General features: G+C 38.1%; 1 protein-coding gene across 5 annotated transcripts in view; it reads right to left on the bottom strand.

The window, feature by feature from the left end:
- PHKA1 (phosphorylase kinase regulatory subunit alpha 1) overlaps positions 1-19,293 on the bottom strand; it is a 120,277-nt gene that overhangs the window by 60,304 nt on the left and 40,680 nt on the right. For all 5 annotated transcript variants that reach the window (XM_057717829.1, XM_057717830.1, XM_057717831.1 and 2 more), the window contains exons 13-14: positions 18,703-18,781; positions 11,698-11,832 (exon numbers count right to left, since the gene is read on the bottom strand). In XM_057717829.1, coding sequence (XP_057573812.1) covers positions 11,698-11,832; positions 18,703-18,781 — 214 coding nt within the window. The remainder of the gene's footprint in view (positions 1-11,697; positions 11,833-18,702; positions 18,782-19,293) is intronic.

Below are 19,293 nucleotides of genomic sequence, written 5' to 3'. Positions count from 1 at the left end.
CTTAATTTCTCTTTCTGTTAGCTCATTGTTAGCATATAGAAATGTAACAGGTATTTATATTTTGGTTTTGTATCCTGAAATTTTACTGTTTTATTATTTCTAATAGTTTTTTGATGGAGTCTTTAGGGTTTTCTATATATAAAATCATGTCATCTGCAAATAGTGACAGTTTTACTTCTTCCTTTCCAATTTGGATGCCTTTTATTTGTTTTTCTCACCTAATTGCTCAGGCTAGGACTTCCAATACTATGTTGAATAGGAATGGCAAGAGCAGGTATCCTTGTTCTTGATCTTAGAGAGACAGCTTTCAGTTTTTCACCATTGAGTATCATGTTAGCTGTGGCTCTGTCATATATGACCTTGATTTTGTTGAGGTATGTTCCCTGTATATCCACTTTATTGAAAGTTTTTATCATAAATCAGTGTTGAATTTTGTCAAATGCTTTTCTGCATCTATTGAGATGATAAAATAGTTTTTAATCCTTCATTTTGTTAACATGGTGTATCATATTGATTGATCTACAGATATTGAACCATCTCTGCATCCCTGGAATAAATCCCACTTGATCATGGATGGTGTATGATCCTTTCAGTGTTGAATTCGGTTTACTAATATTTTGTTGAGGATTTTTGCATCTATGTTTATCAGACATGTTGGTCTATAATTTTCTTTTTTTGTGCTGTCTTTGTCTGGTTTTGACATCAGAGTGATGTTGGCCTTGTAAAATGAATTAGGAAGTGTTCCTTTCTATTCAATCAGTATAAACTCTTTGAATGTTTGGTAGAATTTATTTGTGAAGTTGTCTGGTCCTGGACTTTTGTTTTTTGGAGTTTTTTTTTTTTATTATTATTACTGTTTCAAACTCTGTAATAGTAATTGGTCTATTCAAGTTTTCTATTTTTTCATGATTTGATCTTGGAAGGTTGTATAATTCTAAGAATTTGTCCATTTCTTCTAGTTGTCCAATTTGTTGGTGTGTGGCTGTTTATATTCTAATCCTTTGTACTTCTGTGGTAACCATTGTTATTTATCCCTTTTCACTTCTGATTTGAAGTGGGCCTTCTCTTTTTTCGTAGTGAGTCTAGCCAATGCTTTCCTGATTTTGTTTATCTTTTTAAAGACTCAGCACTTAGTTTCATTGATCTTTTCTATTTTCTTTTTAGTCTCTATTTCATTTATTTCAACTCCAATCTTTAATATTTCCTTCCTCCTATTAACTTGGGTTTTTTTTTTTGTTCTTCTTTTTCTAGTTCCTTCAGGTGTAAGGTTGGATTGTTTATCTGAGAGTTTTCTTGTTTCTTTTTAAAAAAAACTCTTCTCTGACTGGGGGCAGCAGATGGGGTTTCCACTGTGTCAAGCCCCATCTCAGACCTTGCCAGATAGCACTAGGATGGGACGTCTGAGTTCCAGTGACTCCCCTGTCAGTGGCAGCTCTTTGAGGGTCCTATGAGTCTGTGGTGGTCCAGCTCCTGACTGAGGTCAACAGCCGGTCCTGTAGCCTGGATCTGGTTTCTAGTGCCACTCAGTGTTCTTATTTCTTGATGTAGGCCTGTATTGCTATAAACTTCCATACTAGCTTTTGCTGCATCCCATAGATTTTGGTATGTTATATTTTCATTTTTATTTGTCTTTAAGTAATTTTTTATTTTTCTTTTGATTTAGTTGTTCAGTAGGATGTTTTTCAGTCTCCACATATCTGTGATTTTTCCAGTTTTCTTTTTGTAGTTGATTTCTAGTTTCATTCCATTGTGATCAGAAAAGATGCTTGATATGATTCAGTCTTCTTAAATTTATTGAGACTTATTTTGTGTCCCAAAATATGGTCTAGGCTTGGAGAGCTTAGAAGATGGCGGAGTAGGAGGATGTGTGCTCACTCCCTCTTGCAAGAGCACCGGAATTACAACTAACTGCTGAACAACCATCGACAGAAAGACACTGGAACTCACCAAAAAAAAACACCCCACATCCAGAGACAAAGGAGAAGCCACAATGAGATGGTAGGAGGGGCGCAATCGCATTAAAATCAAATCCCATAAATACTGGGTGGGTGACTCACAAGTTGGAGAAGAGTTATACCACAGAAGTCCTGAGGGTTCTGAGCCCCACGTCAGGCTTCCTAACCTGGGGGTCCAGCAATGGGAGCAGGAATCCCCAGAGAATCAGACTTTGAAAGCCAGCGGGATTTGATTGCAGGACCTCCACAGGACTGGGGAAAACGGAGACTCCACTCTTGGAGGGCACACAAAAAATTGTGCTCACCAGGACCCAGGGGGAAGGAACACTGACCCCATAGGAGACTGAACCAGACTGACATGCTGGTGTTGGAGGGTTGCCTGCAAAGGTGGGGGGCAGCTGTGGCTCACCGAGGAGACGGGGGCACTGGCAGCAGGGGTTCTGAGAAGTGCTCACTGGCGTGAGCCCTTCCAGAGTCCACCATTAGCTACACCAAAGAGCCTGTAAGCTCCAGTGCTGGGTCACCTCAGGCCAAATGACCAGCAGGGTGGGAACACAGCCCCACCCATTGGCAGACAAGCAGATTAAAGTGTCACTGAGCTCCACCCACCAAATCGGATTAAAATTTTACTGAGCTCCACCCACCCAGCCCAACCCAACATCAGTCCCTCCCATCAGGAAGCACACATGAGCCTCCTAGACAGCTTCCTCCACAAGAGGGCAGACAGCAGAATCAAGCAGTATCAGCAGTATTCCATCTTGTGGAACTGAAAATCACAGCCACAGAAAGACAGAGAAAATGAAAAGGCAAACGACTTTGTACCAGATGAAGGGACAAGATAAAACACCAGAAAAACAACTAAATGAAGAGGAGATAGGCACTCTTCCAGAAAAAGAATTCAGAATAATGATGGTGAAGATGATCCAGGACTTTGAAAACAGACTAGATGCAAAGATCGAAAAGTTGCAAGAAAAGTTTACCAAAGACCTAGAAGAATTAAAGAACAAACAAACAGAGATATGCAACACAATAACTGAAATGAAAAATACACTAGAAGGAACCAATAGCAGATTATCTGAGGCAGAAGGACGAATAAGTGACCTGGAAGATAGAATGGTGATAATCACTGATGCAGAAAAGAATAAAGAAAAAAGAATGAAAAGAACTGAAGACAGCCTAAGACACCTCTGGGACAATGTTAAACGCACCAACATTCGCATTATAGGGGTTCCAGAAGGAGAAGAGAGAGAGAAAGGACCTGAGAAAATACTGGAAGAGATTATAGTTGAAAACTTCCCTAATATGGGAAAGGAAATAGCTACCCAAGTCCAGGAAGTGCAGAGAGTCCCAGGAAGGATAAACCCAAGGAGAAACATGCCAAGACATATAGTAGTCAAACTGACAAAAATTAAAGACAGAGAAAAGTTATTAAAAGCAACAAGGGAAAAACAACAAACAACATACAAGGGAACACCCATAAGGGTAACAGCTGATTTCTCAGCAGAAACTCTGCAAGCCAGAAGGGAGTGGCATGATATATTTCAAGTGATGAAAGGGAATAACCTACAACCAAGAATACTCTACCCAGCAAGGATCTCATTCAGATTCGAGGGAGAAATCAAAAGCTTTACAGACAGGCAACAGCTAAGAGAATTCAGCACCACCAAACCAGCCTTACAACAAATGCTAAAGAAACTTCTCTAAGCGGGAAACATAAGAAAAGGAAAGGACCTACAGAAACAAAAACAAAACAATTAAGAAAATGGTAATGGGAACATACATATCGATAATTACCTTGAATGTAAATGGACTAAATGCACCAACCAAAAGACACAGACTGGCTGAATGGATACAAAAAGAAGACCCATGTATATGCTGTCTACAAGAGACCCACTTCAGACCTAGGGACACATACAGACTGAAAGTGAGGGGATGGAAAAAGATATTTCATGCAAATGGAAATCAAAAGAAAGCTGGAGTAGCGATACTCATATAAGATAAAATAGACTGTAAAATAAAAAATGTTACAAGAGACAAGAAAGGACACTACATAAAGATCAAGGGATCAATCCAAGAAGAGGAGATAACAATTATAAATATATATGCACCCAATATAGGAGCACCTCAATACATAAGGCAAATGCTAACAACTGTGAAAGAGGAAATCAACAGTAACACAATCATAGTGGGGGACTTTAGCACCCCACTTACACCTATGGACAGATCATCCACACAGAAAATTAATAAGGAAACACAAGCTTTAAATGACACAATAAATCAGCTGGATTTAATAGATATCTATAGGACATTACATCCAAAAACAGCAGATTACACATTCTTCTCAAGTGCACATCAAACGTTCTCCAGGATAGATCACATTTTTGGTCATAAATCAAGCGTTGGTAAATTCAAGAAAATTGAAATCATATCAAGCACCTTTTCTGACCACAACGCTATGAGATTAAAAATCAATTACTGGACAAAAACTGTAAAAAACACAAACACATGGAAGCTAAACAATATGTTACTAAATAACCAAGAGATCACTGAAGAAATCAAAGAGGAAATCAAAAAATACCTAGAGACAAATGACAATGAAAACACAATGATCCAAAACCTATGGGATGCAGCAAAGGCAGTTCTAAGAGGGAACTGTATAGTGATACAATCCTACCGCAAGAAACAAGAAAAATCCCAAATAAACTATCTAACCTTACACCTAAAGAAACTAGAGAAAGAAGAGCAAACAAATCCCAAAGTTAGTAGACAGAGAGAAATCATAAAGATCAGAGCAGAAATAAATGAAACAGAGACAAAGAAAACAATAGCAAAAATCAATAAAACTAGAAGCTGGTTCTTTGAGAAGATAAATAAAATTGATAAACCTCTAGCAAGACTCACCAAGAAAAAGAGGGAGAGGTCAAATCAATAAAATTAGAAATGAAACAGGAGAAGTTACAACTGGCACCACAGAAATAAAAAGCACCATAAGAGATTACTACAAGCAACTATATGCCAATAAAATGGACAACCTGGATGAAATGGACAGATTCTTAGAAAGGTATAACCTTCCAAGACTGAATCAGGAAGACAGAGAAAATATGAACAGACCAATCACAAGTAATGAAATTGAAACTGTGATTAAAAATCTCCCAACAAACAAAAGTCCAGGACCACATGGATTCACAGGTGAATTTTATCAAACGTTTAGAGAAGAGCTAACACCCATCCTTCTCAAACTCTTCCAAAACATTGCAGAGGAAGGAACACTCCCAAACTCATTTTTTGAAGCCACCATCACCCTGATACCAAAACCAGACAAAGATACTACAAAGAAAGAAAACTACAGACCAATATCACTGATGAATTTAGATGCAAAAATCCTCAACAAAATACTAGCCAACAGAATCCAACAACACCTTAAAAGGATCATACACCATGATCCAGTGGGGTTTTTCTCTGGAATGCAAGGATTCTTCAATATATGCAAATCAATCAATGTGATACATCGTATTAACAAACTGAAGGATAAAAACCACATGATCATCTCAATAGATGCAGAAAAAGCTTTTGACAAAATTCAACACCCATTTATGATAAAAAGTCTCCAGAAGGTGGGCATAGAGGGAACCTACCTCAACATAATAAAGGCCATATATGACAAACCCACAGCAAATACCAAAATATGGTCTATGCTTGAGAAAGTTCCATGTGCACTTGAGAAGAATGTGTATTCTGCTGCATTTGGATAGAATGTTCTGTACAAATCTATCAAATCCATCTGGTAGAAAGTTTCATTTAAGACTGCTCTTTCTTTGTTGACTTTCTGTCTGTATGATCTAACCACTGATGTAAAAGGGGTGTTAAAGTCCCCTACCATTATTGTGTTGCTGTCAAATTCCCCCTTTAGGGCTGTTAATAATTGTTTTATATATTTTGGTGCTCCTATGTTATGTCTTTGGATGAACTGTCCCTTTTATCATTATATACTGTTCATTTTTATTTCTTGTTACCTTTTTTGGCTTTAAGTCTCTTTTGTCTGATATTAATATGGCTACACCTGCGCTCATTTGGCTGCTATTTGCTTGGAGTATCATTTTACATGCCTTTCCTTTGGCCTATGTTTGTCTTTAGAGTTGAGATGTGTCTCCTGGAGGCAGCAAATAGTTGGGTCTTGTTTTTTAATCCATCCAGCCACTGTGTGTCATTTGACTGGTGAATTCAATTTATTTATATTTAGGTTGATTATTGACAGATGATGACTTAGTACTGCCATTTTATCTTTTGTTTTCTGGTTGCCCTATATCTCCACAGTTTCTTTTCCCTTTTGTTTCTGTCTGCCATTTTGGTTTGATGATTTTCTGATATTTTTCTCAGTTTCCTCTTTGTGTATATGTGTAGCTATGTTTATTTTTGTGGTTACCCTAAGGTTTGTATAAACTTTCTCATAGATAAAAGAATCCTTTTTCTGCTGATAGCATTTTATGTTTACTCACCTGTATGAGTTCTGTCACTTTCCTCCTCCCTTTTTTAGTGTTTTTGTTGTCTCAAATTATCCCTTTTTATGTTGTGGGTTTGTTACCAAAATAAGACAGCTATAATTATTTTTCTGCTCTCTTTTGTTCCCTTTAACCTTTATAATAATGTGTTTAAAAATCTATTCTGATAAAGAGTTGCAATTTTTCTGGTTCTATTTATCACCTTGCTTAAAGTTTTGTGTATTTTTGCTGTTTTGTTTCTGGTAGAAGCACTCCTTTCAATATCTCTTGTAAGGCAGGTCTAATTTTGATGAATTCCTTCAGCTTTTGTCTGGGAAAGCCTTTATTTCTCCTTCATATCTGAATGATAATTTTGCTAGATAGAGTATTCTGGGATGATAATTTTTCTTTCAGTATTTTGAAAATGTCATTTCACTCTCTCCTGGCTGTTATGGCTTCTGCTGAGAAACCTGCTGATAGCCTAATGGGGGTTCCTTCATAGATTACCAGCCTTTTTACCCCTGGACACGTTTAAAATTCTTTGTCATTAACTTTTGACAATTTTAATATCATGTGTCTTGGAAAACATCTTTTTGCAATGAGGTTAATTAGGTGTTCTCATTGCTTCATGGACTTGATTGTCCTGTTTGTTCCCCAAGTTTGGGAAGATCTCAGCTGTTGTTTTTTAATCTTTCTGCTCTCTTCTTCCTCTTTTCTCCTTCTGGGATGCCTATTATCCTAATGCTGCCTTTCCTGAAAGAGTTGTGTAGTTCTCATAGGATTTCCTCTTTTTATATATGTGTTACTTCTTTTTCCTCTTGTATCATTTCTAGGTTTCTATCTTTGAGCTCACTAATGCTCTCTTCCATATTGTCTGCTTTATTTCCAGTGCTTTCTAAATGCATTCTTCATCTTGTCTATTGTGTTCCTCAGCTCCAGAACTTCTGTTTGGTTCTTTTTTAGAGTTTTAATCTCTTTGATAAAGTATTCCTTCTGTTCATTAATTTTATTCCTGAGCTCATCAAACTGCCTTGCTGAGTTTTCTTGTATCTCACTGAGTTCCTTCATGATGCCCATTTTTTAATGAAACTTTATTTTATTATTTATTTTATTTTTGGTCGTGTTGGGTCTTTGTTGTGGCACGTGGGATCTTTCGTTGAGGCGTGCAGACTCTTTGCTGCAGCGTGTGGGCTTCTCTCTAGTTGTGGCGTGCGGGTTTTCTCTTCTCTAGTTGTGATGTGTGGGCTGCAGGGCATGTGGGCTCTGTAGCTGTGGTGCACAGGCTCCAGAATGTGTGGGCTCTGTAGTTTGTGGTACGTGGGCTCTCTAGCTGAGGCGAGCAGGCTCAGTAGTTGTGGCATGCGGACCTAGTTGCCCCATGGCATGTGGGATCTTAGTTCCCCAACCAGGGATCAAACCCATGTCCCCTGCACTGCAGGGTGGATTCTTTACCACTGCGCCACCAGGGAAGTCTCCATGATGGCCATTTGAATTCTCTATCTATTTCAATATTCCATGACTTTAAGTTTTGTTTCTGGAGAATTGTTATTTTCTTTTTGTGATACAGTGTTACTGTGATTCTTCATCTTGCTTGATGAATTGTTCCTCTGCTGGCACATGTGAAATTAAATGACAGGTTAGGAGTTACAGTCCTTTCTTTTGTTTTCCAGTAGGTGGCACCATCACACAAGTTTTTGGTTTCGCTCTCCTGAGCTGCCTGTAGTTATATTTGAGAGTTGCCACTTTTCAGCCTCCACCACATGTGTAACAGGTATGGCTCTGTGCCTTTGCTGTTGCTTCTTGTGCCTCTAGGGTCACTGACGCATTGCTTCTGCCAGAGCTGCTGTCATTATTGGGATAGTGGGCTCTTCCCTTGTGTGGGAGATCCCCAAGACACAGGCTCTGCTGTGTCGGGAGGGGAACAGTGTGGGAGGGGAAGCTGGGGTTGCACAGATGCCTCTACTGTGTCTGGTATTGTCAGGTTCATGGGCTCTGCCAATGCAAATAGGGGGGCCAGAGTCTGGGGTTGTGGGTTCCTCAGTGGTTTGAGGGATGGGGTCCCAGGCATCACTGTTGCTGCTGCCAAGTTACCTGTGGTGGCAGGCAGAGTCATGTGTGCTGCTTCCCCTGCTGCTATTGGGTTTTCTGAAGCTGTGGGCTCAGCTGCCAGTCAGAGGGCTGGGATTGCAAGTACTGACTCCACTGTTCCCTCGGTTCTGTCTCCTCTATGTGTTCCAGTCCACCCACCTTTAGATGTACAGATGTGTGGAATTCTCCAGCATCCTGTTGTGTTGGGCAAAGGCACCTTCATTGTGTTGTGGATGTTCTACTGGTTGTAGATTGAAGGGGAGAGACAAAGGTAGCTTTTCACTCCCCCATGTTTCTGACAGCATTCTCCTATAAAGTTCTTATGTTCCCAAAGTTAACAACATAATATTAAAAAATTTAAAAAAACATATTATGGAACTGAAATACTGAGTGTTTGAGGTGAGGCAGAGAATCCCACTTAGTTAACATATATAAATGAACATACTTGGTGAAGAAATATCCTGTTTTCCTTGGTGGAGTTACAGCTGTCATTCAATGTATCCTTAAAGCAATTTTGTTATTGTGAAATTATTACAATAATGGAATTATAAAGAGTCACTCATTTTATAGATCAAAACATGCCTTTCTTGACCTTCCCAGGCAAATCTGTTCTTTTTCTCCTGTACTTTGTACATAATACCATTGTTATAGCATTTATAAGATTGTATATAATTATTTGATTATATGTCTGTCTCTCACAGTATCAAGCTCAGTACCTGGTACATAAAAGTAAGCAATAGATCCTTATGAAAGAATGAATGAATGAAGCGAATGAAGAGCACATGTGAAAAATAAATGTAACTTGTTACTTGAGTCCCTGAAATGTTTGATCATCCATTAAACTGAAGTCCTGAAGACCTAGCAGTCCTTATGTTCTCTGGCTAGAAAATAACAACTTAGTAAGAGGCCCAAAATGAAGTGTAGACTTTAAAAAAGTAATCAGTGAGGAGTTTGCTTCTGTTTGTTGGAGAGATCTGATGTGATGCAGGTAGATTCTAGGAATGAAGGCCCAAAGCTTGGAAGTTACTTGTATCCTAATAAGATTATGCTGAGTCTAGAACAATGGATATGAAAAAGACAAGGGTAAAGGGTATCAACTTGTAAGTGAGAGCCAGAGAGAATCACATCAAAGGCACCAATAGGACTTTCACAAACCCCAAACCATCGAGACTTCTAAGAAGGGCAAAGAAGATAGTGACTATAAGATCAACTAATATTCATGGAGTAAGATTCTGGGCTAAATAGGGAAACACCTTCCTTATTTCAAGAGATTTATTGCTATTGGACTGGTTTCTAGAGACTAGGAGTACATTATAGTCTAAAGCTAGAGGGAATTGGCAAGGAGATTAAAAAAACCCAGGAAGCAGGTTCTGGAAAGGACTGAGGTACCCCATTCCACTTAGTAAAGCATCAACCCAAATTGATCTCAGAAATTTCAGTCTTGACTTGGTATTTACCATAAATAGGGTTGAGTCAGTGGAGAGAATCAGGGGTTCAGTAATTTGTAATATTCAAGCTAATTTGTGGCTAGATTTTATAAATTAATTAGGATCTGAGGCCTATACTCAATAAACTTGATAATTTCTATGTGTTTATATTTTAGTTATCCGTTTTTTAGTAAAATTTCTTTAGGAACTTCAAACCTTGCACTTAATTTAAAAAGAAAAGGGATTTTCTGCATTCTAGCTAGAATGGAAGAGTGGGGGAAATCCATATACTCCTAAAGCTAGATGCAATGTTAATAGCTCTGGGAGTTCAGGCCCTGCTGGCATAAAACATGGGTGCTAGGAAAGATAAAGAACAGTCATCTCTGAGTGTTGGCCCTTTCTTCCTTGGTTGATTCCCTCTCAATTTAGATCTACATAAGTGCCAAAGAAATTGAATATTTGGAGTAGGTGTTAGTAAAAAGGGAAGGAGGCTGGCTTTGAGCTGGACAAAATTTGACGTGGCTTTAGTTACTAACAGACCACTCTTGGTGAAGAAAAAAAGTAGACACGTACACACACAACTAGGCTTTGGGTTTGTAAGTGGCAGTTTACTACCTAAGGTACATTCTTAATTTATAAATTTACCCCTTTGTGGCTTGATTTAAGATTGTATTAATTTCCCATTGGTGCTATAACAAATTAACATAAACTTAGCAGCTTAAAATAACACACACTTATATTTTTACAGTTCTGGAGATCAGAAGTCCAAAATAAGCTGTATGGCTATTATGAGGCAAAATAAAGATCAAGGTGTCAAGCAGGGCTGGTTCCTTCTGGAGGCTCCAAGAGAGAATCTGTTCCTTGACTCTTCCAGCTTCTGGAGGATATGGCTACCTTATCACTCTAATCCCTTGCTTCTGTTATCACATCTCTTACTTCTATAATCTGATCTCCCTCTGGGTACCTCTTATAAGGAGACTTGTGATTACATTTAGGGCCCACCTGAATAATCCAAAATAATCCTCCCCACCAAACTTAATCTCTTTAACCTAATCACACCCACAAACTCCCTTTTGTCTTAAATGGTAACATTCACAGGTTTCAGGGATTAGGGCCTGAATATCTTTTGGGGCCACTACAGCCTTCCACAAGGGCAGTTTAGAAATTCTGCACATTCTTTTTTTTTTTAAAGTTAACAATGTAGTAATTTGTTTAATGTGAAATTTGTAATAACTTGTATAGATTTTTAATTTTTAGTAATTTTTTAATGTGTATCACCAAACTCAATATATAAATTGAATAAAAAATAAGTACTAGTTAGAAATAAGTATCAGATTAAGAAGTGGAATTTTAAAATACTGTCAACTAATTCATTACATGACAAAGTATAAAGACCTAAAAACAAGTTCCTTGGCTATTAATTTATATAAAATTAGCATTTTTCAAAATGAAAATATAGGTCCCAAGAAATGGGAGAAGAGCATGTTGGTTAAACACACACTTGGAATGAAGATATAACATTGCCTGGTAACAGTTATGCCCTCTGTACCAAATAGTTCATAAAACACACTAAAAATTATCAAGCCTGCTCAGGAGGTATAATGTTAGAAATTTAGATTCCAGAGACTCTAAATTCCTTTTCAGATGCAGTTTAATAAAGCAATACAAGATCAAGAAAAAATAAAAAGAAAGGAAACCAGCCTGTATCGAATAATGCTTTGATTCTAGCAGGCTGGCCAATCTCCTTACCTAGGCTGGAATAAATGTGGCTGAGAATACGAGCTGGTTGTACTCTGATGGGGTACACCTCAGCAATGGTCTCCACATCAATTCCCTTGTCCTTCAAAATGGCCTTGATTTCTTCTGTCTCAGCTAGAATGGAAACTATAGGAAAGAAAGATGAGGTCAATAGAAAATTTTATTTCAACAGGAACCTAAAGATCTCTTGAGCCACACAAAATTTTTTTGAAGGGAAAACAAAAGGAAGGGAAGGAAATTAACAGTTATTGCAGACTTAATTAAACAAGCATCATGGTAGGTACATAATGATATTATCTAAATGGAAAAGGAAACAAGATCTCACGACTAGAGTATTTGATTCTGGTGGGTTTTTTTGGTCAAAATACCTATGTGCTTCTAGAGAATGCCACACTCACTTTATATCTGGGATTCTATGTTTTAAAAAAAAAAGGCCAGGGACAGCACTATGAGGATAATAAAAAACATCCTAATGATATGAATTGCTCTATAGCTAGAGAACAATAGAAGGCAAGGTAAATTCAGGATAAAGAATTGAGGTGTCCACACCAGTCAGAATGGCTATCATCAAAGAAATCTAGAAGCAGTAAGTGCTGGAGAGGGTGTTGAGAAAAGGGAACCCTCCTACACTGTTGGTGGGAATGTAAATTGGTACAGCCACTATGGAAAACAGTATGGAGGGTCCTTAAAAAATTAAAAATAGAACTACCATATGAACCAGGAATCCCACTACCAGGCATATACCCTGAGAAAACCATAATCCAAAAAGAAACATGTACCACAGTGTTCACTGCAGCACTATTTACAATAGCCAGGACATGGAAGCAACCTGAATGCCCACTGACAGATGAATGGATAAAGAAGATGTGGCACATATATACAATGGAATATTACTCAGCCATAAAAAGGAACGAAATTGAGGTATTTGCAGTGAGGTGGATGGACCTAGAGTCTGTCATACAGAGTAAAATAAGTCAGAAAAAGAAAAACAAATATCGTATGCTAATGCATATATATGGAATCTTAAAAAATGGTACTGATGAACCCAGTGGCATGGCAAGAATAAAGACGCAGACATAGAGAACTCACTTGAGGACGTGGCGGGGGGGAAGCTGGGACTAAGTGAGAGAGTAGCACTGACGTATATACACTACCAAATGTAAAATAGATGGCTAGTGGGAAGCTGCTACATAACACAGGGAGATCAACTCAATGCTTGGTGATGACCTAGAGGGGTGGGATAGGGAGGGTGGGAGGGAGGCTTGAGAGAGAGGGGGTATGGGGATATATATATACATATAGCTGATTCACTTTGTTGTGCAGCGGAAACTGGCACAACATTGTAAAGCAATAACACTCCAATAAAAATCTAAAGAAAAAAAAAAGAAAAAGAATTGAGGTGCCATATTTGAAATTGTGGGTGGTTGTTTTGAGGAATGGGGATAAGAATTCTCTAGACTCAGAGCCTGCCAAGCCTGGACAGCTGTCTTTTCTTCCTCTCACACTCGTGTCTCAGAAGTTGTAATCATACGTACAAGTGAGAACTCCGGGCAACCTCACTGACTCTTCTGTTTATTCTCCCTCTATGGGACTGATACCTGTCTGGGGGCCAATAATCTGAATGGGGCCTCAGCTGGCTTAATGCTAAACACCAGAGGCAAACACGCACCCTATTCCTGCTCCTCTAGTGCTGCTAGATGTGTTGAATTGGGTTTACGAGAAAATGAAGGTGCCATTTGGTTCATTCCAGCTTACCAGTACTGTCTATGTTGAATTTCGGGGGCAAAAGCCTAGTTAACAAAGTGCTACTCTGCTTTCCTTTGCCATTATATTTCGTGTATTTTTCTATCTTGGAGACCTCATGGTGTTGTATTGCTGTAGTCTGGGGCAGGATATGCAGGGTATGGTGATTACAGAGTCCCCTGGACATAACACCATCTTGATTACTTCTAACTGAAAACAACAAAGATTTCTCCAGAGAAAATATACAGAGGAAGAATAATAGTGGACTGACAAGAGTTCAGGGAAACACATGTGGTCATTCCTTTATTAATAAACATTTACTAAGCACTTAAATGGATAAGATACTATGCTAGGCACTAGAAATTTAGACGTGGATAAGTCAGTCTCACCCTTAAGGAGTTAACAGTGTAATGAAAGTGACCCACACATAAACTGATTTTAAAATAACCTGCTAAGTAAATAGATACATGCACAGAACATTGAGACCACCCAAGACTGACACCTATCTAGTCTGGAGTTGGTAGGGGGAAGTTTTAGAAAAGGCTTCCTGAAGGAGTTAATGTCTAAGCTGAATTTGAAAGAATGAATAACTTAGCCAGGAGAAAGAAGGGAACAAGAATGGGAAAGCCATTTTAGGTAGAAGATCCAGAATGATCATAAAACATGAAAATGGAAAAGAATGTGGTTGTGTGTGTGTATGTGTGAGTGTGTGTGTGTGTGTGTGAGTGGTGGGGTAGGGCCTACGTATACTTCAATATTGCTATACCATGAAATACCTTGTACAGTGGCAAGAAAACCCTGCAAACAAATAGCCCCCCGCCCCCAACCACCAACAAAATGAATCTGGAAAGGCATATAGGGGTTAGATCATCATGGAGGGCATGTGTCACTATAAGGATTTTGTATTTTATCCTTGGGTAATGATTCCAAATTGCATTGTCCTGAGCCTTAGGGTTCTGCAAAGGGCAATGTAGTTGGCAGCAGGAGTAGAGGGGAGTAAAGGAGAGGCAAATGAACAATACTCTGGGGCCCCAGGAATACTTTCAACCCCAACAACTTAGCTTTTTGTTTATGTTTTATCAAATATTTATTTGATACCCCCTATGTGCTAGGTACTGCCGTATGCTAGGGATATAAAGATAGACATGATCCTTGAAGAAAATGACATTGACACTGAGTCTTGCTAGAGGGCTGAACAGGATTCTGGTAAAGGTGAAGGTAAAACAAAGGGAGAAGTTGTTTTAGACAAAAGAAATAGCATAGACAAAGGCTCAAAGGCAACAGAGAACAAGGCAGATCTAGGAATAATAAAAAGTTCTTTACAGCAGGAACATGGAGTGTGAAGGGGCAGTGGTGAGAAATGACACTGAAGACAGGGTCAGGGACTAGATCATAAAGAGCCTTGTAAGCCATGTTAAGAAAGTTGGCAATGGGAAGCCCCTGCAGAGTTGTAATCAGGGGAATAGCATATCCATATCTCCATCTTAAAAAGAATATATTCATGTTTATGATTATAGAATAAACTGATACACTGTAGTAGACCTACACTAAAGACAGGGAGGCCACTTAAAAAGTTATTGCAGTAATGCAAGGAAGAGATCCTGATTACTTAGATTAGGATCATGATATTGGTACTGGATAAACTAGATGGGTTTCTGAATTATTTAGAAGGTAAAGAAATCAGGACTTGTTAACTGACTGAATGTAGGAGATGAGAGAAGGAGAGAGATTGAGAATGATTCTCCAGGTATTTATTTGAGAAAAGTGTGCCATTTACTGAAATAGGCAAATAGGGAGAAAAGCAGGCATGGGTGATATACAGCTAGCAGCTGATTAATTTTAGACATGTTGAGTTTAAAATGCATGTGATATATTCAGGTGTCATTAGCATGGAAAGAGATGAGATGGGTCAAGGAGAATACATAGAAAAAAAGAGAAAAGGACCTAGAATATAACCTTGAGAAATTTCAACATATAATATATGGACAGGTGAAGAAAAGCCTGGGGGCAGGAGTGAGGGGTTCTTGTCTCATGGCTTATATTTTCTCTATGGTATAGGAGGTGAGCTCATCTTCTGAGGGGAGAAGTGAGGAGGCATGAAAAGGGAAAAAGTTAGGAATGGGAGGAGGCTGAGAGACAACAACAAATATTCTGAGTAAGAAGAGCAATGGGCTATGCACAAAACTCCCAGGAATACCAGCAGTTATGGGGCAAGGAGAAGAAGAGGAAGCCCAAAATGAGACAGAAAAGTACAAAATTTAGCTTGAAGGAGATCCAAGAGAGTATGGTATTACAGAAGACATGGTAGTTAAGAGTTTCCAGAAACATAAACAATAAAAGTAACAAAGATCCACTAAGAAATGGACTGAAAAATATCTACTGAGTTTGGCAATAAGGTAAGCAAAAGCACTTTCAGAGGAATAATAAGCTAGTTGTAAAGGATTGCAGAATGAATGAAATATAAAGAAGTGGAAATTTGGATGAGAAAGGAAGGATAGGATAACTAGAGGGAGATGAACATGTCAATATACTAAAAATCAGAACGAACAGAGAAGAGTTTGAAGATGACAGGAAAGAGTAGGTTTCTAGGAAGGCTGGAGAAGAGGATGGGATCAAGCATCAGAAGGAGGAGTTGACGCTGAAGAGGAGAAAAAACAACTTTTCTGAGACTAAAGAAAAGGAGGCAAGGATGGGTGAAGATATAAGTAAGATCATGGTGGGGGGTTGGGAAATTGACAAAGATCAGAAAATTAAGATTATCCAGCATAAAGTAGCAGGCCAAGAACAAGGCTGAAAACATGCAGTGGGGTTGAAAACAGAGAAGTTTTGGAATAGCCGAGAAGAATGAAAATGCTGACTAACAATAAGAACAAGGACTAACAGGAGGCACTGTGGGCCTAGTTAAGTTGCATACTGTGGATTTACAGTGCTACCACTCTGCTCATTTGTGTGATTTTTTTCTCTAGAAGATTTTTAGCAGGCCAGGTATAGGATCAGAAAATATAGAGGATAAGATTGATCTGGGGTTATGAGTTTTCTGGTGGGTGTATCAGAAGTGCAGTGCACTGGTGATTGAGATATTTAGATGACCAACTGAAAGGTAGGGAAGGGTAGATTAGAAGAAAATAGACACAAGTGTGATGGGTGGGGGGGGGGAGAAAACTGAAATAATATGTAGTTATGACTGGAGATTGGGACTTTTGGGAATGGAATATTTGAGGTGAAACAGTTCTAAAGTTTGGTCCTCAAAGTGAGTGGAGTAGAGGCAGAGGGAAGGGTCACTAGGGTTATAGATATCCAAGAATTTTGAGGCTAAAATGTTAGATGGCACTTACCCTGATGTTGAAATCTAGCACTATCGCAGGAATTGGGGAAGAAGAGGAAGGCTATGAGCCAAGCCTCAAAGTCTCAAATGAATGAATGAATGAGAGTAACCAGGAGACCAATACAGCCAGATGGCATAAGCCTCAAAGGAGAACAAGCTTTCTCATGGGAGGGGAAGAGTAATGGTCTTTTATGTATTGTTCACTATATATAAGAATACCTCAGAGATATTGCAGGTTTGGTTCCAGACCAGGGCAATAAAGTGAGTATCACAATAAAGCAAGTCACACAAATTCTTAGCTTTCCAGTGCATATAAAAGTTATGCTTATAGAAAACAAACTTATGGTTGCCAAAAGGGATAGCAGGGTAGCAGGGCGGAGATAAATTAGGAGTTTGGGATTAACATATACACACTACTATATATATTAACAGGTAAACAACAAGGACCTACTGTATAGCATATGGGTGTTATATCTTATAGTAACCTATAATGGAAAAGAATCTGAAAAAGGATATATATATATGTATATATATGTATAACTGAATCACTTTGCTGTACACTTGAGACTAACACAATACTGTAAATTAACTATACTTCAATCAAAAAAATAAATAAAAACCAAGTGAAAATGTTATGTTTATACTATACTTTAGTCTATTAAGTGTGCAACAGCATTTATCTAAAAAAAAATGTAAATGCCTCAATTAAAAATATTTTATTATTAAAAAATGCTAACCATCATCTGAGCCTTCAATGAGTCACAGTAATAACATCAAAGATCACTGATCACAGATTACTATAACAAATATAATAATAATGAAAAAGTTTGAAGTATTGCTAAAGTTATAAAATGTGACAGAGACACGAAGTAAGGAAATGCTCTTGGAAAAATGGTGCCAATAGACTTGCTTGACACAAGGTTGCCATAAACCTTCAATCTGTAAAAAACACAATATCTGCGAAGCACAACAAAACGAAGTATGCCTGTACACTGATAAGCAAAGACTACCTTTATGACTACCTTTATCCTATCAAACCACATAGGATGCCAAGTATAAGAAGGTTTAGAAAACACGAAGGATTGTTTTCTACATAGAATCAACTCCAATGGAGGTTGGGGTTGAAGTGGAGACATTTCAGAGGAGCATCACAGGAGTACCTAGTACCATATTGGATAGTGTTTTGGGGAGTCAAAAAACCACCTGGAGTTTTCTGCCATAGGAGACTAGCATAATAGTGCTGTCATTGAGAGAGCTAAGGACGGTGGCAAGATTTGCCTTTCTTGGGAGAGGTAAAAGGATAGGATGGAGACAGAAAAGGTCAGTTTTGCCTTTGAAGTATAAGTGATAAAGATGTATATATATTGGGACTAGAATTCTAAAAATGTTTATAGAGCTTAGCCCAGTGTTTTGCATAGAGTAGATAACCTCAAAATTTAAGTTGATTGCTAGGAACAAAAAATAAAGGTTTGGAGTACTCTCTAAAGAGGTAATAGTTGGAGCCATGGAAGCAAATTTATTATGAAGGAGGCAGCGCTAGCAAACACATGCAGGGTGTAAACATAGAAACACAGGAGTATAAGACTAACTATACAACAATTAGGAGGAAATGAGAAGAAAGAAATACTATCAGAAAAATAATGGAAGGAATGCTCAGAATGAAAGCAGGGATAATCAGAAGGCTATAATATCATCATGGTGAAAAGAGTTTCCAGAAATAAGAAGTGTTAAGAGTGTCAAATAACATCCTTTATTAAGCATTTGCTCATGATTAAGATTAACAGCAATCTTGAAACCAAACAGAACCAAGTTTATACTATATGTTTTGAAGCCTAACAAAATACATCATAAATAATAAAGTCATCATTTACTGGCCCAAACCAGACCTTTAATACGAAGTTTCTGCTGCTGAGAATAATAATTCATACCTTGAACCACAACATCTGGCTTTGGTACAGTAGAAAACCTACGATTCAGGGGATCAATTTCTCCAGGAGCTAAAAATCCCTATAGAAAAACCATAAGAGAGATTATTATATCTCCAAAAAAAGCTAATGTTTGAGGAGAAACAACATACCAGTACCAGAACCCCGTATCATAACATGTGAGAGGCAGGTATGGTAAGAAAACAAGTACCTTTACTGTATGAAAATGTTTGAACTCCCGAATTCACATTCAAATTAATTTTATCTGGAGTTAATTTCTAGTGGCTGCCAAAAACTATTTTTTTTTGGAAATAGATGGGGTATAAAAGATAAACAAAATTTTCTAGTAATATCTCCACTTTTTCTGGATGCACACAATTAGACAATCAGATCACAATGCTTATAATCAATAATTTAAGTCATTTGTCTTGTTGCTTTCACATTTATTCATATACCTGCTATGCTTTCTGCTCAGGAGATATCTTTTGACTTGACTTGAGTGTCCGTCTTTGATGAAACGGAATGAACTCACCCTCTTATCCCTTAAGAATACCATTCATCTCCTCATTTTTTATAGCATTTAATTTATTCTAA

Source organism: Hippopotamus amphibius, chromosome X, assembly GCF_030028045.1.
Source record: "Hippopotamus amphibius kiboko isolate mHipAmp2 chromosome X, mHipAmp2.hap2, whole genome shotgun sequence".
Lineage (NCBI taxonomy): Eukaryota > Metazoa > Chordata > Mammalia > Artiodactyla > Hippopotamidae > Hippopotamus > Hippopotamus amphibius.
Note: the sequence above shows the minus strand (reverse complement) of the source record. Positions and strands in the feature narration are given on the sequence as shown.